The 25,066-nt window shown below is 35.6% G+C and overlaps 1 protein-coding gene across 1 annotated transcript in view; it reads right to left on the bottom strand.

Annotated features, from left to right (window-relative positions):
• Positions 1 to 25,066, bottom strand: part of CFAP20DC (CFAP20 domain containing) — a 63,208-nt gene that overhangs the window by 7,995 nt on the left and 30,147 nt on the right. The window contains exons 11-16 of the mRNA XM_085072426.1: positions 24,858 to 25,032; positions 24,200 to 24,346; positions 20,546 to 20,877; positions 18,391 to 18,801; positions 14,077 to 14,283; positions 8,704 to 8,765 (exon numbers count right to left, since the gene is read on the bottom strand). Of these exons, the coding sequence (XP_084928552.1) occupies positions 8,704 to 8,765; positions 14,077 to 14,283; positions 18,391 to 18,801; positions 20,546 to 20,877; positions 24,200 to 24,346; positions 24,858 to 25,032 (1,334 nt within the window). The remainder of the gene's footprint in view (positions 1 to 8,703; positions 8,766 to 14,076; positions 14,284 to 18,390; positions 18,802 to 20,545; positions 20,878 to 24,199; positions 24,347 to 24,857; positions 25,033 to 25,066) is intronic.

The following is a 25,066-nucleotide window of genomic DNA, read 5'->3' as shown; positions in this document are numbered from 1 at the left end:
GCTGTTCAGCTAATGCCAGTGGGAGTTTGTACAACCAAAGCCACATAGCCAAATGCTTGCCTTGACTTTTCATTATTAGCTGTCATTGCTCACCATATCTGCATTCCCTGAGTGCAGCCAAAGGCTCTTTGTTTACACCAAAGCTTCAGAAGATTTTAGGAATACCAGCTAAATGCATGTTGATACCTGGTAGCATGGTAGAACATATTTTCCATTCCTGTCCCTTGCATGTGTGGTTTGATGTGCCTCAAAATCAGCCACCAAACCCACCAGAATCTGACAATGCTCATGGGATGTGGTCTGATGGCAGAAAGCAGCAGCACATGCCTGATTCTGCAGAGTCACCCTGAAAAATGTCTTAGACCTTGACAAAAGGTCAAGGCCCAAAATGGAGACCACTGGCAATATTCTGAGAAATACAGACTGTGCCCTGTGTTCCTGTTTATTGTGGTTTTATTCTGAGTAAATAAAGAACATATTTTTTGAGAACTTATTAAAGAAGCTAGCTTATCTCATTAAAACAGAAAAACTAATCACACACTCTGACTAATTAAAGACACTCTATTTATGCTATCAATGCCTCCAGCTGTAATCAATACAATCAATGTGCAATAAACTATCTAGAGCTTCCTGATAACAGTGTGGAATGCCAAATATTGCCTTTTGACATTGTGAGCTGCATTGCAGGAAGGCTCAGAATAGGTTCCACATACACTCATCAGTAGCATGCACCTTTAGTGCTTGCACTGAAATTCTTTGTTGTTCTGACAGATATTCTTCATACCAAAATACAATACAAAGGTTATATAATCTTGTTATATTTTTCTTAAAAAAGATTACTCTAAAAATTCGTGAAAAATACCTTTAGATAATAATGGTCATACAGTGAAATATCACACAACAGCTGAACTGTGATGGAAAGCAAAAGAATCTTTTGGACTTATGAAGATAATTTTATGACAGTATGCTAAATTTTGCAGAAAAAAGGCCTCCATCAGCAAAGTCTGTTGAGAAAATTAGTGATGCTTTATTAAGTAGCACTTATCAGTGACAATGTATTAAAATTATTACCATCAACAGAAATCATTAGAATCAGAAGTTTTTAATTTAAATCTTAATGAACACCTTTGATACTTTGATTTTTTTACAGATAGTTTTGCAGGCAGGGAGACTGAGAAAATGCCAAATCACTTAGTATAAAGATTTTTAATATTGCTCTGAATTGAGATAACATACTTTATTGCATTTCTTTTGGATCACAATTAATTTGTATTACTTAAATCTGTGGGATCATTTAATTCACTTTATTAGCAAAATTGAAATGTTTAAAAGTTTTAGTATGGTTTTGTCCAACAGTCTATACCAAAATTAAAGGGAATATTTGTTCAGCCTTGTAGTATGCTTTAAAAGTGCAAAGCAAGGGCTCCATTATACCAAACCAGGGAATGAAAGATCAGCATCAGTTTGGTATCATTAAGAACACATCAGATTAAGCACCTGAGGGGTACAATCACTAAAAACACAAAAGTGGTATTTAACTGCATCTACTCATTGAATTTTTATGAACTTGAGAGGAGAACAGACTCGTGCCTGAGTGAAGCAAGAGGAGCACATTTGCTGAACTGTTTTTTTAAGTGGATTATTTGACTAACTGTGAAGGGACAGAAAGTGTCAACGTATGAATCAAGAGGGTAAAAATATTGTAACCAAAATAGGAGCAATTCTTGACATCTTGCGCAGCTATCAACCTAAATCTCAGTGCACACTTCCTTTGTATTAGAAATATTTAGTTCCACATGAAGCAAATCCTGCTGCAAATGCTCCAAGTGTGTAAGTGTGTAACTTACCACAGTGCACTGAATGCAGAGTGCCAGCTCACATCTAAAGTATGGTTCAGTTCTGCTGAAATAAAGACCTATTTTTTCTCTTGTTTTTAATTTTAATTATATCTATTTAAGAAAGTTTAGTAGAGACTATCTCAGTTCTTAGATAAATTAATAAATATTCACCTGGCTTTGTAAGATTCCTCACCTATTCCCTGATACATGATTTTTGGAGCATGAATTACTGGCTTAGAATCCTCTAGATTAAAAGATCTGAATGTTCAATTATTTCCATATCTGGTCAGCTTCAGGCATATGTGTAACTTCATTAACTTAAGCCAAATTACCTACACACACCTATTTTGTTTCTGCTTTGTCATATATTAATGTTGTGTGCATAATGGGACATTTGGGCTTATTTTTTAATAGAAGTATCTTCACAGAAATAAACTCTTCAATAATAGCTTCAGTAGTGAATGAAGGAAATTTGTAGGCTATTAATAATGAGATTTGTTTGATTTACGTACAAAATACAAATATTATTTGAAAATATGTTGAAACTAAGTTCAGGTCCTGGCATTACATATGACTGTAATAATTATGAAATCACCTGAGCTTTATTTTGCCCATTATTGTATCTAAATTACTTTAAACAATTCAATTTCTTGAATTACATATCAATTTGAAGAATTACAAATCTTGAAAATGTGTAAGTTTTTACATAAAATGTCATAAACTAGGACAAATTCAGTATTAATATATACATCAATAACTGTTCAGTGCTACTCAGTTCCAGGTGGAGAAACCAGCATTTTTTAAATGAAAAACTGAGTGAGTTCACAGAAGCAGAAGAAGATATACTACCAAAAGAATACAGAGTATACTTATACATAAAAACCAAGGAGTTTTGAATGCATATTTTAACAAAAATCTTGAAAAATAACATAAATATATATTTTCATATGACTTTGTATGAATTGAAAGTTCTATTTTGAAAAGTATTTAAGGGCAATCTGGCAATACATTGATGATTTAAAAAAAAAAAGAAAGCCATGAGCTACATTGTGTTTTTCTCCTGGAGTGCTACTGTAGTTTCAAGATATCATTAAATCAGCACAAACCAACACTTATCATTTCCTGCACATTTTTCACAGTGAGCTGCATTCTGACTATGAGTAATCTGTTAATCTGTTCTTTGCCTCACAATCCGTCAAAATGACAGATTCATTCCATCCCTAATACATAATATCTTCATTTACTGTATACTTTACTGGAACTTTCTTTTTTTCCTAGCACTAAGATTGAGAAAATCACAAGCATATTTAGAAAATGCCTTTTCCCTTCCTCCAAACCACTTCAGCAAGTCCATTTTGCCAAGCACTGCACTTCTAATGGAGGCAGGGACCTCCTTAAAAGCTAAATAATTTAATTATCCATGAGTTAGTTAGTAACTAAACATGAGATCATAAAAAGTACAAGTGCAACTGTGCAGGGAACACTTGAATCTGCGCTTGAAGTCTTAAATCACTAAATGAGCTGTCTTAGGGGTGTTAGATTGGATTCAAGGATAACAAAGGAGATGTGAATTCTACTTATTAAACAAGATATTTAGGTAATGTTAGGTGCTGGCTTGTGGGAGGACCAAAGCAACCTGTCATCTACAAATGCTGGAGATGCCCTGGAAAAAGCCACACTGGTAAAGAGCCATAGCAACAGTTCAGCTGAGTATGGAAGGAGAGATTGCAACAGTCTGGGAACAAGATGAGGGCTCATCCTTTCCATCTGACATATCAGAGAGGTAAAGTCTTTTACTGCCATCTTTACATATAAGCAAGGCCAGACAACTTTGTTTGAATGGCCCAGGAATATACAGAAAAAGTGTGCAACCAATAAAATTATTCTCAGTAAGTCCTGAAGCAAAAAAAAACCAAACACAAAAACCCAACCAAAACCAAACAAACAAACAAACAAACAAACAAACCCACAGAAAAAAAAAGTAAAAAAAAAGACATAGACTACCTTATATTAACATAGATGTAACACGTTTGAATTATTTGCCCTGTTTTTTATTCAGACCCTTATTGCACATGCTGTCATATTTCCATGTTCTCAGATTCCCATACAAGGGAAAGCCATTTCTGGATTATTTTAACAGGCTTTTATGTGTTAGTCACTTGGATCTACACAACCTTTCTGCAGCTAAGCTTTTTACCATCATGATTAAAAAATGTAACCTGTTCAATTAGATGGTTCCTGTGCCATTTGCTTCTTTTGTCATGTTCTTTTTCATGCCCATTATTGCCTGACAAATGCAGCAGAACTTTGCTAATTCAGATTAACGACTGGGAGATCTACTGCAAATTACTCTATTTTGTGGGTAAGTAACTGAACAAGTAAAATAAAAACCAAAGTACATTTTGTGATAACATGGTTGTTTTTCACTTACTTTGACAACTGTTGTGTAATTTTATACTACTTCATGGTATAATATTGTCTGTTTTGCAGAAGTAATGGTATTGTATGACCTTGATCTGGTAATAAATCATAAGAATAAATATGTTCCTTCCTTGAAAACCTCAGTCTTCAAATGTGTTTCTTAACTAAGTTATTTTGCCATTCAAACCTTTGCTTGGAAATGCAGGAGACGAAGACCTCTTGTGCCTGAATTTCACACCCTGCACGAGGGAGAGGTTCTGGTGTAGTGCAAATAAATGTTATAGCTACAATCCTTCTTTATTGCACCATTTCGTAGGTGAGTCTAATTTTACAGAATCTCTCAATGGTACAATAACACATGCACCAGCTATTGAAATGTTTAGTTTTCATCCGGGATGGATGAGAGTACTTGAATGGTAGTCTCAAAGCTAAAGATACTTTTAATATTGGAGAGTTTACAGCTGATGTGTTTTTATGCTGGAATCAGTGATATTATGCAAATTATGCAAATTTCAGGTGCCATGATAATGGCAATATATATGGTAACAATAGGTTCTAAAAAAAGACTTCTCTAGAAGAAAATTTCAAAGAAAGAGAAAAAAAAAAATTATTTCCTAAAACCAACAGAGTGGTCAGAATGCACAGAAAGAGGTGTTCATTATATTTACATATAATTTATATTTATAAATAACATACCATAATTTTACCTGTAATCAAATTTGAATATAATTTAAAAATGCCTTTAGTTAATGGTATATGTTTTTGCATTTCATGATTAATATCTGAAGTGCTGTGCATGCATATCATTAAAAAAATAAGAAAATACCATTGTTTGATAAAGTAGAAACTGAGGATTTGGTTCTGCTTTTTTTTCCTTAAGGCAAGATCAACAATTTTTTAAAAAAAGTTATTGTCTGTCCTCCTCGAACATGCCACTCTCCACATCAATGAAGCATTCTGTGGTGACAAATCTCAAATCTATAACATTTACCAAAAAAGGGATGAAATGTTATTTGCTTTTCTTTGGGTCGATTTTGTTGTTTAGTTTTTTGGGTTTTTTTTGGATTGTAGAGGAAAGAATAATGATGACATCCCAATCAGTCTAACATAAAAAATGCAGGTTACAATGACAAGACAACCTGCTTTAGTCAGCTCATACCAAGCCCATGTGAAGGAGGTCACTTTCTCTCAGTCATTTGTCAGAGGCTGCTCCCTTATCAGCCAAGTTTAGATAAAAGAAACTGGAAAAAGAAACATCTGGGTAAAAACTAATTGAAAGTTTGGCTCTGCACATTTGGCATGAAATTATTTAAGTAAAATACACTTCTCATGAAAGGATACTCAATTAAATGCTGAAATATTTGTTCCCTGCTTTGGTGCAGTTCCTGGGGAACAACAGTTTGAAGAAGAGGAACACATTTTATTTGGTAGTTTGGGAAGAGTTGAGTAGGATGCCAAGACAGGATCTAGTGAGGCAATGTTTAGAAAGATAGGGTTTTTCTAATAAGTTGAAATCTTTCTCTAAGGCAGAAAAATCAGCTTTTATCAGGAATAAATATTCTGGAGAGATTCTGTAGAATTTTATAAAAATCTATTCATAAATTAGGTTCAAGTGATGTTTATCAGAGAACAGCTCTGCATTTTGCAGTTCAGTACGGCTGAAATTCTAGAGCACTTACTGTCTTTCAGCATTTCCTTAAGTAAAACTTCCAAACTTTCTATGACACACAAATAATTTGGAGGACAAAATCTGACTGAGCAAATGCTGGATGGACAGCAAATTGTAGTCCTTGCACTGGAGGAAGAAGCAAGATAGTTCCAGCTTCCTATTTGGAGAGAAGAAAGCAACTCCCGAGTTGTGCCAGGACCACAGAGCACATCAGTCAGTGGGAATTGCACTGCCAGGGCTGGAACATCATCTCACTCCTCTGGCTCTGCAGCCTCTGCCCTCAGCTGTCTCCTCTCATTAACTGGTTCTGCACCTTGCAGAGCACACAAAGTGGGTGATTTTTATGGCAGGAGCAATATTCTTGGCAGACTTACGACCTTTACCCAGTGGAACCAATGGACAATGAGTCGAGCTGAGTCTTCTTATTGACTGAATTTCCATTATCTTCACAGGGATTCTTTCCTGGCTTGTCCTTTTATCTTATTAGAACCAACATTTACGGGACAATAGCTTCCACATTGGTCTCTTCATTTCCCAGAAAATATCACTGCTACACTTTTAAAAATTACTCAAGGCCTGGTTTTTAGCACTCTTTACAACAAACTATTTGTTCATTCAGTAAATGCACCACGGAATGGTCTTCACACCATAGAATTTACACCCACACACCTAAAGGGGCTATATAAATTTTTTAAATATTCTATGTGTTTCCTACAGAGCTACAGTAGGATTACAAAGTTTTAGACATTTTCTAGTTGCTTATACAGGATTTGTTAAAAGTGTCTTTAAAAAAAATTTAGGAATTAAATTATAGAATTACCACTAATTTTATTTCCTTCTTATTTAAGTACCCATCCTCTGTGAAAAACATTACAGAGTTTTCCATTATAAAGGAAAGGTAACGATGTGAATAATGGTATTCAAGTCACATCCTCTCCAGTTTATATCATGATGCAAACTGACCTCATAATTTTGTCATCTTCTGTATTTACAGCCCCATAATGCTTTTCTGGCAGTTCACAAGGGCTACTGAATTTATGATGCACTTGCAAGTCAGGTATTTTATGAATACCACCTGCATTTCTCGAAAATGATTTTTAGAGAAATTTAAGTCTACTGTGTGTACTGGATTAAAATAGCATAAGAACTAAGTAATAAATTATACTATTTTGTTTTAAATTTTATTATATGGAAATACAAGTTTTCATTGTTGATCATATTAACTTGATATGATGAAACACTTTATTTTTACAGATAATGGTATTTATTTGTTTTTTCAGTATATAAAATGTACCAAGCACCAAATTGCTTTAGCACATGCATAAAAATTACTTAATAAAACTGGACTTAGCCAATGTATGGGCAAAAAGAAGACAAATAATGCAGCTTGCTTTAAAATATAAGCAATTCTAATGTCATCAGAACTATAAAATCAATTCTGGAATAGAGTCCAAAGTTCTGTTTCAAGGTACCTCCTGTTGTACCCTGTGGACTACAGTAAATTGTCTCTGTCCACTTCATCCATTCAAGAACTCCTAAGGAGATGGTTCCTTTGACAACCATCACCCCAGGGAGAGAGGTCTTCTAGACAAACATAAGTACCTTGATTTACATGGAGAAGGGAACAGGAATCCAGGATTTCACTATAACTCCAGTAATGTATTGTGTGCACTAGGAAACATATGGCTGTGTTGTTGCAATAACTGATGCATCTGGGTGAACTTGCACAGAAAGTTTCATATTGTTCACTTCATAAAATCCAATCAGAAGATTTTGAATCCATAAAAATATGGATGGCAAGTGAGACAAGTGGCTGAAAACATCTGTGTGAGAAGAAACACATATTATTCTGCACAACTGACTGGCATGAAACATTTCAGACTGCTGGCAAAATATAAAGAAGTTGTCTCTGAAATGTCCTCTCCTCCTACCCCTGCCCCACAACACACATACATCATCCAGTTAAAACTTGGACAAGCAAAATCCACATTAATGACACCAAGTGAAATTGAAATAGGACTGCTTCTAAAAATTAGTACACCTCTTGTTCAGGCAGTTAAAAAATTGACAAAGTGATGTTAGGGTTTCACAGGTACAAGGCAGGTCTGAAACTGGACAATTAATCTTGATTGTCTCAATAGTCTCAATTTGATTCATTTTCCCTAGCCACCTTTTCCCCTTGTCATCTCACCTTACATTAAAGTCACAGGGATTTTGTTGCTGATTCCAAACAAAACAGATCAAGCTAAAAACCTGACAGACAAAACACACTGTAGACAGGATCCCTTTGCACTATCCCACAGTGTTGTAACCCCCTCTCCTAACTGGGCTATCTATTGAAAAAAAACCCCTTTCCTAATAAGCAACATTAAAATCTTTTGGAACAAATTGATTCCCTGACACCTACAGTCACATACAGAATTCTAATTCTAAGCCTTCAAAGCAGAGAGGAAGAGAGGGAGAAAGAAATAGATGAGAGTGTATGTATGTGAGATGAGGACGATTTGCTGAATCACACATCAAAGCAGATGCAGGAGCAAGGCCTGTGTCAGATACTTTAAATACACAGTGGTACATCCAAAACATGCAGAATTCAGTTCTGTGTTCCCGGACAGCTCAGACATACTGTAGACAATGACTAAAATGAGCAATAAAGCCCTCTGAGAGGAGGTTGCAATTGAAAAGGGATTGAAGATTAAATCAAAGAGTGTCACATTTAATATTCAGAACACTCTAACTGAATCCTTACTGCCTGGGCTATAAATGGAATCTTACCGTAGGCTGGAATGAGAAAGTGGGCTCATTTCTTTCTGATAGTGATGCTGTTGACTGACAGGCTATGGAAAACAAAAAATAATAGATTGTTTAGAAGTATTTCAGAGATCTGGTATAAGCATATACATTTTCCGCTTCTGATATTAGAATTTTACAGTCTTTTTTCTTATCTGTTAAATTAAAAATGGATATTGAGGTCCTAACTGTGCAAAAGCACAACTTTAAAGATGATTCTTGTCTGGGTGGAAATACATATGAATTAAGGAGTTGATCACAGAGTCATTTCTCTACTGCCTGTCAGAGTGTTGGGACAGTCAGGAAACTTCAGAGATGGAGGGTGGTGAAGTCTTGTCTGACAGAAGAGTCTGGATTGAACATGTATAGGATGCACGGTGAAGGAACTCTTAAGATCTGTACAGAAGCAACTATTAAAGAGTAGAAAAAACCAAGGGAGAGCTAAGAGGGCTGGCAGACCAGGTAATTTTCCACAGTCTTCAAATCTTACTTACCCATTGTAAATACAGGCCCCAGAAGTTTCAAATTATATTTGGTTAAAGATATTAAAAAATTATTTGCGAGAAAGATTAATATTCATAAACTGATGTAAAAATTCAAGTATTCTAAAATCCATAAATACATTTGCTCCCAGAATATATGTAGTTGTCCCAGAAGAGACTCCCCCTGCTATTATCACACACCTCAAAACCAGTTCTAAACAAATCACTGAAGGAAATGCAAAAGAAGTGAAAATGCAAACATACATTAACAATGCTTGTACAATTTAGTACATGAAATGCTAAAATAATGTGTTATGAAAGGAGGGGTTTTTTTTTACAAAAATCAATATAGAAATGAGTATGTTCTCATGGTTTCAGAAAATAGGAAGGGATGCTGTAAAATATATGTTCAGGATGAATGACATCCTAATTACTACCAAATATGACTCACTGCCTGGTGGTAGATAGTGCAATTCCCAGATGATAGCTAGTGGAAGATTGAGGACAAGACAGAGAGTGAATTAGTCAGTCTATGAACCAGAATATCTGTCTAAATAATTTTTAGTCTCATTTCATAGTAAAGAATACTCTGCCTCAGTTTTGCAATTTGACTTGATGTGAACAGATCCCTCCAGGGGTTGTCAAACTGAGCTCACAGTTGGAATAATTCTGGGTTTAAATAACACTCCCCTTGTCTGTCATACTTCAGTTCTGCCAGACCATTTTTGTGTTAAGTGGCTTTCTTTTCTGAAAACTCATAAAGGAGGCCAGAAGACCTTCCACAAATTAGGTATGAACCTGGAAATACTCTTTCAAATATTTTTCAGATCAAGATTTATGTGATTGAATTTTTATTTAAGAAATTGCTTGCAGAACAAGTAAGCTTTCTTCCCTCTGAGTATTTCTTACTCAAAAGACACATTTTAGTGGTGGGCATGAGTTGGATTCTGCAAATGCAGCATTATACCATTATTATACCACTACAAGCTTCCAGGATGTATCAGTGAACAATCTAGGAGAATCTTCCTCCTCCCCTGCATTTCTGACTTTGTATTTCTGAGAAACAGGGACCATATGCAGTAAGATATCCTGAATTCTCTCATAGATGATCTTTCTCCAGATTGCTTGTGTTGTATCTGAATTGGTATCTGAAGTGTGGAAACAACTATCCAAGAAGCTGAATGAGCCAATTCTCTGACAGGGCAAGAAAGTCTTACAGGATCTCTAGAATAAAGGAAGGCATTTAAGCAGAAATGTTTTGTAAGCTTTGCAAATTTTCTTGGATAACATGTATATGTGTGGGTATAAACTTCACATTAAACTCTGCAATATATAGAACTGTGCCTTTCATAGTGTTGCAAAGCTAGCATGGATTTTCATAGGCCTTAAGATTTAAGAAAACATTCAGGTAAGACATGGCCAATAAAATATTTTAAAATATATAGCTCTACCTACATATATTTTTGAGTTAAAACTGTGCCCTACACACATTTTACAAGGGTGTACAATTCTCCTTCAAAGTAAACCCATTTAAAAGTAGAAGTTTTTCATATTTATAACTGATAGCTATGCTGGGTAGTGTATAATATTCAAAGTGATTTTATTCATTTTTGACTGTCATAGTTTACAGCAGCTGCTAAACCACTTACATTTCAGCATTTTCTCCTGACAGCATATATTCGGTTCATGGTAAACCATCATTGAATATAAAACCACAGTTTTAGTATATCTGTTTTATAGTTTTTTAAGGACATCTGATCTAACTGCAGTAATATGATTGATCAATGTGCCTTTACATTCAAAAGGGTTTCTCAGATTCATTAAAGTCAGTAACACAACACTTTTCAATGACTCTGGAAATCAGGCTAAAAATGGTAAGCGATGAAAAAAATTAAACTCACTTAGAATGTGGTTTACATATAAAATATTACTTTGATACATAAATTCACTATCTAACATGATTATACCCTACCCTGCCGTGCAAAACATCAAAGGTATTTCAAAATTAAAGATACACAAAAAGCTGCCTTCTGGTGGTGCTGTTGCCATAGATTCCAACTAAAGGACACAAATGTATAAAATGAAGAAAAATGTGGAAGAAAATACTCCTTATTTATCTTTGAAAAACATAAGAGAAAGCAATTGATACTACTGATTTAAAGAATCAGAAGGATATAACCTGGAAACACATGTAAGCATGAAAGTTTAATCATGACAAGAATTTCAAGCTGTTCTTAATTTCTCAAATTCCAATGTGTGAATTATTTCCATTTCTTTTCTATACACTGCAGTGCTCAAATCATTTGCCTGTGCAACTGGAAGATGGCTACAGATATATATCTATATGTATCTCTCTCTATAAACTTTTCTGCAGTTTGTACATCTGATTTTGAAAGGATTGAGCATTTGAAAATTCTCTTGACTCAACTCAAATGATGGTGGTACTAAAGATCAGGGACATAAAAACAAATCTGATTTTATTCTACACACATACAATATGAGGAATAAACATAAATATAAGAAATACTTCTTTATAAAAACTGGAAGCTGAAGAAATGATTAGTTTGCTAGTATTGAGGGATGAAGGGATTGAGGGCAGCCCTGTGGAAAAGGACTTGGGAGTTCGGTGGATGAAAAGCTGGACATGACCTGTCAGACCAGAATGCCAGTTGTATGCTGGGCTGCATCCAAAGGAGGTGTTGGCAGCAGGTTGAGGGAGAGAATTCTGCCCCTTTACCCTTGTCAGACCTCACCTGGGGTCCTGTGCCCAGCTCTGGGGTCCTCAGCACAGGAAAGACCTGATGGAGTGGGTCTGGGGTGGGGTTGCAAAAATTATCAGAGGGATGGAAGACTTCTCCTATGGAGACAGAATTTGGGTTTTCAGCATGGAGAAGAGAAGGCTCTGGGAAGGTCTTATTGCAGCCATTCAGTACCTAAAGGAGGCTTTACAAGAAAGATGGGGACAGAGTTTTTAGCAGGGCCTGTTATGACATGACAAAGGGAAAGTTTTAAACTAAAAGAGGGTAGATTTAGACCAGATGTAAGAAAGAATTTTTTTACAATGAGGGTGGTGAGGCACTGGAACAGGTTGTCCAGAGAAGCTTTGACTGCCCATCCCTGCAAGTGTTCAAGGCCAGGTTGGATGGGGACCTGAGCAACCTGGCCTAGTGGAAGGTGGCCTTGCCCAGTGGTAGGAGGGATGGATTAGATGACCTTTAAAGGTCCCTTTCAAACCAGACCATTCTATAATTCTATGATTTTAGGTCTTACAGAAAAGAACCCATGACTGGTCTGTTTCATTTCAGCTAACTATTTGAATAATGGCACAGCATTTCTACTCTCAAGTCCTCTGAAACATTGCCTTTTACACCTGAATCATGTAGAGAAAGATGGCCATAAAGAACTACACTAAATTGCAATCCATATTACTAACCTATTAGATCAAACCACTTTTTTTAGATTGAAGCTACAGAAGTTGATCAAGGCGGTAAGATCAAAGAATTGTCTTTGCAATCACATTGTGCTTCACTGAATACTGCAGCAGTAAATTTTACTTTAAAAGTTCATTTTGTTTTAGTCATGTAGTTTGCATTACCCAAACCTGACGTGTCTAAATATTCTTATCAATTCCCTCATAATTAAACTACTAAAAAATAAATGAGACTGCTATTCTCTATATTTAATTGAGCTCCATTTTTCTGGTCTTGCAGATTTGTACCACATTTGAGCCTATTTAGTGAGTACGGAGAAAACATATTGGAAATATCATTAAATAAACAAAATGTGTAATGGAGACGTGTCTCAAATAGTTAATACCAACTAATGCTTCTCTGATGTCCTGCAAAATATTAGGCTGTAAACCAAGTTCTTATTTGTACAATTACCCACTTATCAATACATCTCTTCTCATCTGGAACCATTTAACAGAGTACTCCAAAGTTCCAGCACTGCGTTGAGCATTCGCTATGGAAGGCTGCTGCTCCAGACCTCTCTTCTGGGCCCTTGAAGGTAATTTGCACCTAACATTTTAGAGCATTTACTCTGCAATCGTTTCTATTTGGGGCAACACAGCTGTGTTTACTTTTCTAACGTTGGATCTGCCTCCAAGTTGTGCTGTGTGCTTTACTTAAGCCACCTTCATTGTTTATTATTGCTTCAACTGTAATAAAGTAACAGCTATATCGCTGATATATAAATGGAGTGTGAGGTTATCTAGTTTTACAGCAGCTCCTGAAATACCTTTATATAGTTCCTGAAATGTTATTCTGTGCTTTCATATATTCAATACTTTTTGGTGGACTGCAACAAATAGTCTGCTTCTTACAGCAGTGCTGTCACATAGTGCAGCTGTGTGTGATTTTGTACCATTTTGTACCAGGACAAATAATGATCCAAGGTGTAAAATACATAATGATCACATACTAAGTGCTCAGAACTGCTGCAGCTTTTTGCTGCTTTCTCCTGCTTCAGTTCTTTAAACATTTAGCTTTTCAGTAATGAGACTTTATCATTGTAAGAAGCAATTATTTTCTATTGCTCACACTGTAATGCAGCTGCTGACTGGTATATCTGGGATTCATTCATTTTGGAACTATTTTTAAGTACCATATCACACACCTGCAGGTTGTCAGCCACTATTGTGACAAACTGTACAGCCTACATGATTACTCAGGACTCTAGGAAGGAATATATATAATAGATTTGCTCTTTATCCATGGTGGTACTAGAGAACCTGCTGGAAGTGCATGTGTCTTGGTTACATGTTTTACCTGATAAGTTCTAAGAGCCTTTGGTAATGATATCTTAAATTTCAACGCTACTCAAACAAAATTTAATATTCAAGACCCCTGAGAAAATACTGTGGGTTTAGACTTACTGGTGGTAAACAGGAACTCCTGGTTTCTGTATCATTATCTCTGCTTGTACTTATGCTGACAGGGCAGCTATTGATCTGTGACACGCTCAGCCCATGGGAGATCCCAGCATCCCATAATTCTTCATTTTGTTGTCTCTTCATGCTGGCCAGCATCTGTAGTTCAGATGAGCTCAGTATATTTGACTGGTACTTTTTCCTGTCATACTCCTGTGAAATAAAATGGAAAAGTCAACAATATAGACAAGCTCACAGAACAGAACAGATGAATGAAACCCACAGAGACCTTGGAGAATCTCTCAGAGAATCTTCAAGAAGCTACAATACTGAAAGAGAAACAAAATATTTACTAGAAAAAAACTATTGAACAGATTTCTGTTCAGCTATGAAGATCAAGCATATTTACTCATAATTACAGGAAGGAAGAACACCACAAATGCTGTAATGAACTGCAGTTTTGATCCAGGGTGTTTGGTGAAGTTGCTGTTCCACTGCAATTAAAAACAGAAGATAAAAGCAGGCTTTAAGAAGTTCAAAAATCCATCAGCTATTAAATGCAAATCTTGAATTAAACCCAATCCCATAGTTATCACAGTATCATCAACACCATCAGCATAACATTCAGTTATTGGTCAAGCACAGCACAAAATTTCTCTGGAAAGCCACGTCAACAGTAAATTTCAAAAATTATTCTGGGAATTTGCTAGTGCATGCATTTTCAAGTAAACATCAATGTATTTTCACTTTTCTTCAAATCCACTGGTTGAATTTTTAATGTAACCCTAATTGTTATATCAAAATTGATCCACAGGCCAAAAGCTTCCAACACATATTAACCATTTTGCAGCTGGTATTTAAGTTTCACACAAAACCTCAAGATAAGATAAAGTCACGCAACCTGATGTTGGCATCATCTTTGTTTAAAGAACTCCTTTAAGAAAAGATTTCCCTTTTTTAAAGGGTCCACATGGATTGCTCTTTCACAAGGGAACAGGTCTAATACTTGAGGCTCCAGTTTTGGTTCTAAATGGAACTACAAAGTTTCTCTGCTTTGATCAGTGGGCTTCGAGACAGTATGTAACAGTATCCCAAAGAGGGACAGGCTTTGATTCTAGAGAAGAGAACGGAGCTTTTAGACCAAGAGTGTATAATGTTCCTGGCAGAAGGGAAGATCTCTCAGTCTGTTTTGCTGTGAGACAGGTCCAGGTAACTGAAGACCTCAAGGACACACAGAAGTCAGCAGTACAAGTGATACGAACACTGACAGCTTTTCCTGCTATGAAATGCAGAGTGTAGTGTTTTAGTGTGTCTTCTAGGGGTACAAAGGTCACCTTACCACCAGAATTCATACTGAAATTATGATTACAACTCCTTGCTTTCTTCCCATGTACAAGAAGATGACAGAAGATACAAGGTATCAGATGACAGAAGCAGTTTGCACAGCTACCATTCCTTTTTTACCTCTGGCTTAAAAGGACCAAGCTTCATTCCTGAATATTGTGATTACCACTACCATTTTTAATCCTAAAATAACAGATGTTACCTCTAGACTCTTTCTGAATGCCTGTTACTAGCTCAGTGACTGTTAGTCATTCGTTCACCTCACCTAAAGCTTGCCTTGCCATGCCTGGGGAGCCTGCTTTGCTCAGATGGATCAGTATTCCACCAGATCTGCAGCTGCGGTGACTCTTATTGATCTTATTGAACATGCTGATTTCCTGTTAATTTTCCTATATATAAACCTTCTGCAGTTATTTGATTATTGTAAGAGAAGCTTTGGCTTATCTTTCTTCCCTCATGTAATTGGCACACAGTCATTAAACAGACAGCATGAACTGGTGCGCTGCAGAATAAAAGCACTAACTGTTGAAAGATTTTTTTTCCCATTCTCTTTTTAATAAAAGCAAAAAATTGCCCAAACTTGCTTGCCTTTTCCTTTAAATCTATGAAGAAAGATGCATAGATTTTGGGAATTATTACAGCATTATTCTAAACATCTGCTGTTCCCCCACCCCCTCTCCAGCTTATTTCAAATTGTCATTCTGTTTTCTTTTCCTGTAATGGTCTCACTCTGAAAATACCATACTCAGGAAGGAGAAGAGATGCTAAGACCATTTTCTGTGTTAAACATCCCCTAAAATAAACTAATGAAGGGGAAATAGTTTGGACTATTTATTCTTCAGCTTCAGATGGCTACTACCAAAAAATCTCTTCACAAATTTTATATTGTCTTTGTTGATTTTCAAAGAGAGAATTTGAAAACCGGATTTGAAATTAACTTTGTAATTTAGGAAAATATTCTGATGTAAGAAGTAATTTTGCAATACCCATAAATTTGTCTAAAATTAATATTTCATTTAGTAATTAAAAGCTTATCTTGTCTAATTGCATATCCTTCCCTTACAATAAAGTATTTTTATTAAGCATTTAAAACTTTTGCTAGATTGACAAAACCTGTTGTTTAAAAGATTTTTTTTCATATATAATGACATTTGCATTCTTCTAGGTTCAAATGATTTATTCAGAATTGTTTGAATGTAGTTATACGTGTGGAAAACTTTAATTACCAGCTATCTACATGCTTGCAATATTACCCAGAGGGCTATACTTCTTTCTTAATTAAAAATATTTGAACTTAATAATAGAGAACTCTATTAAAACATGAATAAAACATTGCAAGAAACCAGGTCCTTAAAGCATATTAAGCAGCTGGCAAATCAATTGCAGGAAGAGTTGGTTAAGCATTTTTTTTCTTTACTAGTCCTCTGTATGAGCACAAAAAGAAGTGTCAAAGATCTCTAAGGAAGGGCTTCTGGAAAATTTTAAAACTTGATCAAGTATAAGACCTAAATCTGCCAGATAATTTATTCTTATGTTCTGTAGCAATAAAACAACTTCTGTAGCTAATGAGTTTTTATACATTAATAATAGGATTTATTATTGAAAAAAATTACTTACAAGCAACAAATCACATGTGCAATACGTTTACAGCTACAAGTGCAGTATGCTAATAACATTATTGTCTAAATTAGTAATCAACTATTGCAAGCCACCAAGAGAGTCTGCATTTAGCTGTGTTCTACAGGACAAAGTTGGTGACTGCATTAAACACCGATAATATCTTTCAGGAAAGTAATAAATGTATAATTTCATTTATTATGGACAAATAGATTACAGTTATGATAAGTAATAAACATGCTTGAGTTTTAAGTGGAACAATTTTCTAAAACTTGAAAAGATCAGGAAACAAGGAATACATTTAATCACAAAGATATATGTAATTGCTGGAAAACAGAAAAGTTAAATTCCTAAAGATGATACTAGGAGGGAAAGGGAATGCAAAATATAAACAAATTTTACCATACACATTCACTGTGTATTAACATCCCTAAAAAAACAGAATCAGATTATCAGTATCAGCTGGGGCTTTTCCCATCACTGAAAATTACAGAAACATTATCTTCTTTCCAAGTAGAAATGAGCCCATGCATTGCTTTCTTCCACATTTTCTACATCACTAGTGGCAATTCTAATGTCTTTTCCAGATCATAAATACATAGAACATATGCTGCTATTTGTAGGATTTTCTCTGCTTTTTAATGTTTTTTCTTTTCATAGTCTTTAAAATCACCAGCCAGTGATAATTCTCATTATCATAAAATCTCAGCACTGTTTCTGATTTTCACTTGCACTGTTGTACTTCATCCTCCTTCCTCCCCCCAATCTACTTTCATCCCAAAGGAAACCAGTCTCCACAACCTTCATGGAAAAGGATGTTCTGTTTTTATCAGGAAAAGTGAAGGGCCTTTACCAATCTGATAAGCTACTTGCAGAATACAGGAAGAAATTTCCAGACCCCCCAGTCTGAGACACAACCTCACAGCACCGTGAGACACATAAACCCTTGGGACTAAGTACCATAAAATTCCTTGACCTGTAAGAGAGACAGCTGCAAGGGAATATGATACACAGTCATCAAGAAGGAAGTGGCACAGGTAAGAATATTAATTAAAAAAAAAAAAAGATTATGCATTGCTTTTTATAATAAACAGAAGAATAAGAAAGCAGAAGGAATGATACAATGCATTCAAAACAAAAAAATGAAGACTGTGATTTCTATTTGGAGTATTATTTTGTGTGCCACAAAACCCTACAAAATCAACTTTCAACAGACTGAGCACAGTAAATGCTTTTATAATGAAGCCAAAATATATCTGAATGAAAGATGTACTATTAATCACTTCATGCAAATGGGTATATCTCATACAGCTTCTCTACACAATCTAGTAATTTAATTTCAAAGTAAAAATCACTTACACAAGTCTGTGCCATCAGACTTGAATTTTCTTTTGAGACTTTCTTGAGAGATGTTTTACTGACAGATCTTTCTAATTGATCTGAAACTCCTTCATATCTATCAGTTTCTTCAGATACATTTCTAATTACTCTAAAGGATTTAGATTTAATTTGAATTGGAGAAAGAGAAAGGATTGGTTTTAAACTTCTCTGAAAGCTAATAGATTCTGGTTTTCTCATGGTCGAACTCTGTGGTTTTGGTAACTCGGTCTCTTCGAAGTTGTGTTTGCTGTGTTCCTTATTCTTCCAGTATTCATTTCTCTGTGACATCTTATTTAATGGGATCTCTTTAAAAACTGCTGAATCAGACGTTCTTTGTCTACTGTGGCTGCCCTCAATGCTCTCAGTACTCTGGATGAGTTCACTGTTATCCTAAATTTAGGAAACAAAGCAAGAGTGGTTGGTTCCCTCTCATCATCACACAATTCAGTTTTACATAACCTTAACACTTCAAAATCTCTCTTTAATCTCTGCTTTCTGTTTCTAAATTTACAAGGATTCTGAAAAACAGCTGCTTTTTGTGGCAAATATACTGACTATACCATAAACATATTCTTACATCTCAAGGTGATTACGCTTTTCAAAATGTCAGGAAAAATTTTGAATGCTGGTGACCTCCCAGACCTGTGTCTTACCTGATAATCATAATTTCAATGGAATTTATTACAACTGTAAACCAGAACTAAGCAAAGAATCCATGACAATGATGTCTTTCCTCTGAATTATTAATATTACACATTTTCACATTGCATCTTCAACTTAAATGTAGAAGAAATAACTCCTGCTGAGATCACTTTGCTCTGCTCTGGTAATCATATGGTACTGAATATCATATTCATTACCATTTGAATACAATTTAAGAATTTTAGAGGCTAGTTTATTAACCTTTTATCCATGCTTCTAACAAAGTCTCTGCAAAATATCCCATGAATCAAGTGTATGATGCTCACTCATACACCATCTCAACAACAATCAGCAGGACTGAGCAGATGGAAAGAGAAATAATGGGGAAGTGCATTTAGTGTTTGTCTCAATATTCTTATTCTCAAGGAAGAAAGGATGAGAGGAGCCTCATCTTCATCTCCTCATGCTCCTCCTCTGCCATATGTTCCCACACAGGATGTAAGGCAGTATCACCTGCAGTGTGCCTCTCACAGCTGAGGTGCAATCCTGCTGCACATGAAAGTGATCCAAGATTGCTACTGACTTCACTGAGTCCAGGAATACACACCACAAAATGTACATTCAAAAAGATAACCCCTCTGTTTTATTAATGGTACACATTTTGGAAATTTACAGTTTCATTCCCTCAGTTATTTTGTAGAACAGTTAAATTCAGTCAATCTTGCTATTATGCAACTCAGTTACATATTATTTCTCTGCTATGAGCTACAGATTCAAACGCTAAGAAACAGATTTTATAATTAAAAGTGAAATATACTAGAATTTTAGAAAGGTAGGAACTTTAGCAGCTACTGTAATGACAATGAAATTATTGCATGCATTGACATTACAGCAAATTTCTATATAGTATCAGATGATACTAGATAGATATACTAAAAAATGTTTCTTTTCTTTCATTAATTTAATTGCTGAAAGATTTCCACATTGCAAAAGAATTAAAGTTGGTGATGCTCAGACAGGATATAAAGCAGAAATACCAACAATCAAGTGACATTCAAAAGCTGGAGTTTTGTAATTCACTTTCAGCAGTGTCAATGAGCAAAACCAGTCTCCATTTACAGTTTTAAAAGGCACAATGAAGTCTTATTTACTGAACTCATAAGCAACCATAAAGGATTTGGATCTCACTCAAATCTACAGTGCAGGCTTTCCTAAAATATTTTTTGTAGTAATGCTGCACAGTTCTGGCACCTCTCTGTTAGCACAGGGACTGGCAGAGTTGGGTTTCTTTTGTCAACTTGTTACATAGGGTACACCTGCACTGAGTCCTGTATCCAGTCATACACAGCAACCTGACAAAGACAAATCTACCCCTAGGTATTTGGGGAAAAGATGATTTATCCTCTCTGTCTGGCTTGAAGACAGAATCTCATCCTACGAGTTTTAGGATAAAGACTACTTTATCAAGAGTTACATGTACAAAGTGGCCTACCTCCTCGCTGCTGTCAGTTCCTTCAAAGCTATCTTCAGTTTCGGTTTTCTCTTGCTCGCCGTTACTGTCTGGCTCCAAATCCAAAGGGAAAACACAACTTTCTGGTGACATATTTGGAGACCTTCCATGAGGAGCTGATCGAGGTCTTGATGAAAATGTGAAAACCTCTCTATTGTTCCTGTGCTGATCAGCTGTTTCCCTGCTGTGATGTTCAACAGAGGCATTCTGGGCTGAGGGTAAATTACGGCAGGGTGAACCTCCAGTAGCTCCGAAGTGCTCCTCCCTATTCAACTGAATTCTCTCAGTGAACCTCTGTGGAGACACCCCTTTATCTGAAACATACAATTTCAATGCCAAACATGTAAATTGTGAGCTACTCTGATCGTTCTCATTTTCTCAGAAAGTTGTAGAGCGAAGTAAGTTTTTCTAGTACAGAAACGTTTTGCTAATCAGAGAAGAATAAGAGTGATGAGGACACAACAAAAATGATCAGGCTGCTTTCAAAGTGCAGCAAGGTTAATCAAAACATTTCTAATCACAGCTCAAAAAGTATACAGGCTTTGGTACGTGACATGCAAGCCTGCAATTTGCAAACCTGAAACTATTTAGCTGTCAAGATTTGAAACCTGCAACTGAATTTTATTCTAGGAAAACATAATTTTATTAAATATGGCCATTGATCTTTTTCTATAGGCATTTTTTGTGTCTGACATTTTAAAAATAATCACACATTGGTGGAAAGTTCGTAATATTGCAATCTGCTCCTTCTTTATTGCTGAAATCCCACACTTTTACATTCAGAACTTATGTTTTAAATCTCAAACTACTGTTCTGGTAAAAAAGTGTGACATGAAAAATGTATAAAGATATCTGTTTCACCAAGTTCCCCTGAATACAGCCACAACTAATCTGACAATTTTAAAACAAACAATAAACTACAGAAATGGATTTAAAGATTGAGTGCACCAGATACACATGAAAAGACCATTTTTATATTTTTATTGTTAACTTATATTTTACTGTTTGGAATCTTGATATAGAAAAAAATGTCAATTTGATTGATTAAACCCAATCTCAAATAGCATCTAAGAAAAGGAGAATTGCTCAAGTATGCAATACTCCCTTATCTTCATTAAAGGTAGTGTGGTGTGGATTATTCACTAGATATTGAAACCTTCCAGCTCCATAAAACAAAGTTCCCATCAACCATATTAAAAAAACCTCAATAAAAAAATACTAAAAACGTAATAATAAAGTAGCATTGCAATAATAAAATGCCTGCCATCACAGAAGACAGTAAGTTTAGTGCGGTATTCTGTGCTTTACTGTGATATTTTAGTTTTAGTTTTGTTAGAATTACCACTTCAGGCACATTCAGCAGCTTGGGTGGGTGGGAGGAAGTCTGAATCACCATAAATGAAGGCAAAATACTGTTAGTATTCAGAAGGTCTCTTCCCCATCATGAAATTAGATTTGACATGTCTCATGCTGCCTTCATGGTTTACAAATATGCACTAATAGCTCAGACCACTGTAAAGAGCCCCCTAGGGTATGGTTATGCACTTAATGTACAACCAACTTCAGGAGAATTCACTAATTCTTATGCACAAAGGACTGGGAATGAGTAGAGAGGAGTGGCTTAATTTTCTGGTCTACTGATTTAGTAACAACCCACTTCCCACATCACAGTCTCACCTGTTCTGTTCTCATTCTAGAATAACTTCCAATGCAATTGTTGCTGTTTAATTCACAGAGAGCAGTACAGATACAATTTTGTAATGAATTCTGAAGGAAACAAGGTGATGAATCACTTGCTTTTTAAGATTTTAAGTCAATTTGGAACGAAGTATCAAAACATGGAAAAGAAATTTTAAGTGACAGTTTTGTTAAGGGTTTAGAGAATGTTAGGCAATTAGAGCCTTGAACCCCTGACTTCTATTCCTGGCTCTGCCTCAGATATCCAAAAATTCCTTACACTTTAGTCACAAATGTAATGTCTTGCGCAGACCAGGAGTTCAGAAATATAAAGCTCTACTTTAAAATACTTAGTATCTATGTAAATTAGCCTGAATATTCTGCCTTTTTAGTCTAAGCCTCCCTTGTAAAGATCTACATTCATTTCCAGAGTTGCTGAAGAAACATACCTGAGTTAGGAATAAGTCAAACCCAAATATTCATTTGCATAGCACAGTACTTATTCTTAATGAAATATGCAGGGAGAAGACTGCATATTACAGACAGAAAAGTCTGTAAGCCTTGAAGATGACACTTTATGCTGGTTCCAGAGTTCAGCAACTTCTGTAACCAATAGCCAGTGTAGCACTATTTTAATAGTGCATGAGTGAAAGATACAGGGAGTTTTGGACCACACAAAATGCCATTACCTCTCCAACTAAAACTACACTAGAATTTCTTTTTAACTCATAATTTCCATGTCAACTGTAATAAATAATTTGGAGTACATTCTTAGCAAAATATGCAAACTACTATGTAATCACAACATTGCAGCAAACGACATAAATGCAAGAATGATCACCTTAACATCTAATTAGCTCTTCTACACAGTCAGACTTATGCTAAAGCTTCTAATTGCAGCCTAACATTTTAATGAAGGTTTCAGCAGTGAATAACTAAGATTGGCACAAACAATGTTCACTCATTTTATTTCTTCTCTCAGGTCCCACTTTGGAAGAAGTCTAGAACAGAGCCTAGAAGAGGCCCTGGTGTTCTAGATGAAGAGCAAGTTAACACAGTGATTCCTGCCCCAGAGTTCTCAAAATCCAGGGAAATAGGAAGGAACTAAAAATTCTCCTGAAGAATTCTCTATTTGCCTGAACATCTCAATTCTCTTTCAGTCAAATTACGAAACCCATAACAGCAATTATGGATTACTGACACTGCCATAGTATACAAAAATTTCCAAACATCCCCTGAATGGAAATCACTCACAATATGAAGGAAAATCTCGTTGGTTAATTTTGAGCACATTTGAGCAGTCCAACCACTTTTCAAATTGATGGCTACACCTTTTTATAGAAGGTAGCACTACTTTTTCATAGAGACAAGGGCTACTTCTGCCACAATAATGCACTTCCCAGACACATGCAAAGCAAGTTGATTGACACTGTATGACAAAAAAAATCCACACCTTTTGACAGACAGGTGTGAAAGGGAAAAATCCCAAAATGTAAGCTGTCTTTCTGTGAATAAGAAAAGAAATAATTCACCACTGAACTTTATAAACAAAACATCCTCCCCCTCCCCTTGATATTAAATTGGTACTGTAGTTAATATTCTAAACTCTTATGTGGGACAAGTAAAATTTCTTGTACATTTCATATTTGGAGTCTTCAGTGTTAAATTTATTAGGGATTTAAAGAATAAATTATTTTTAGTACTTTTCCTTTAATCATAAGAGCATGGAATTTTCCTTTTTTATATTCATTCACTGCTCTGGTACTCTGCTTAATCCTGCAAATCTTTATCAATGCTCAAAAGCAATTTTGTTGCAGGGTGCTTGATTTCCATAATCCCCCACAACACAGACATTTATTTTTTATGTGAACTGCTTTTGGGTCCTTTGAAATTTACAACAGATAGTCCCTCACACCACACAGAACTGAAATGTAAAATAACACAAAACGAGAACCATACCACTGGTTATCTCCCATGTGGGTTCAGCTGAATTTTTTAGAGATAATCTTCTATGACTGTTCTTGTCTGGTGATGGTACTTGTAGTGAGGTGAGCTGAAAATCTGCTCCTCTACTCACAGATGTTTTCTGAATCTGAATTTCAGGGTCTGGAATGCAATGCAGAAATGAAATGCTTGTGAAGACTCATATTGGGTGCATGTGGAGCACTGTACTGGGATACAAATATCTTCCAAACAGCACGGGAATCTTGCAGGGCAGCAGAACATGGCAGCCACATGGAAGTAAAAAGAAGGGCAAACCATAGTAATGATAAAAAACAGGCTTGCAAAAGTCTGCAAAACAGTCAAGAACCACTGCAGCAGCTCAGTTATTTTCACAGCATGAGGAAAGAGGAGCATGTGTATAAATTGTGGCTACTGCCAGCAGGTGCTGATCCCTGGCTCAACATTCACAATACAAATAGCTGCAGAGAGAATGAGCATTTATTCACCCCCATATAGGAGAATAAATCATGATTTAATGAATTTGTCTTCAGTAATTAATTAAGTAGATAAAGGATTAGAAAAACAAAGAATTAAGTCTTAGATCCAAAAGCATAATCATGCAAAAATTTTAGCAGTTTGAGAACTCTACATATAATTTGCTTTATGCTCTTACCATTTTGACATACATTTGCAGTTGTTTGGAGAGTATTGCTTTTGCCTCCTTGATCTAAAATACTACTGCAAGGCAAGAGTGATAGCTTCAATCTCTCAATATCTGGCATGGGTTCAGTTGGCATTCCTGAATTTTGAAGTTGGCATGATGTTTTGCTACCTGAGGTCTTTGTTACCTTGAAAGACATTATTTCTTAATGAAAGACAAAA

Source organism: Lichenostomus cassidix, chromosome 12, assembly GCF_008360975.1.
Source record: "Lichenostomus cassidix isolate B80296 chromosome 12, HeHo_3.0, whole genome shotgun sequence".
Lineage (NCBI taxonomy): Eukaryota > Metazoa > Chordata > Aves > Passeriformes > Meliphagidae > Lichenostomus > Lichenostomus cassidix.
Note: the sequence above shows the minus strand (reverse complement) of the source record. Positions and strands in the feature narration are given on the sequence as shown.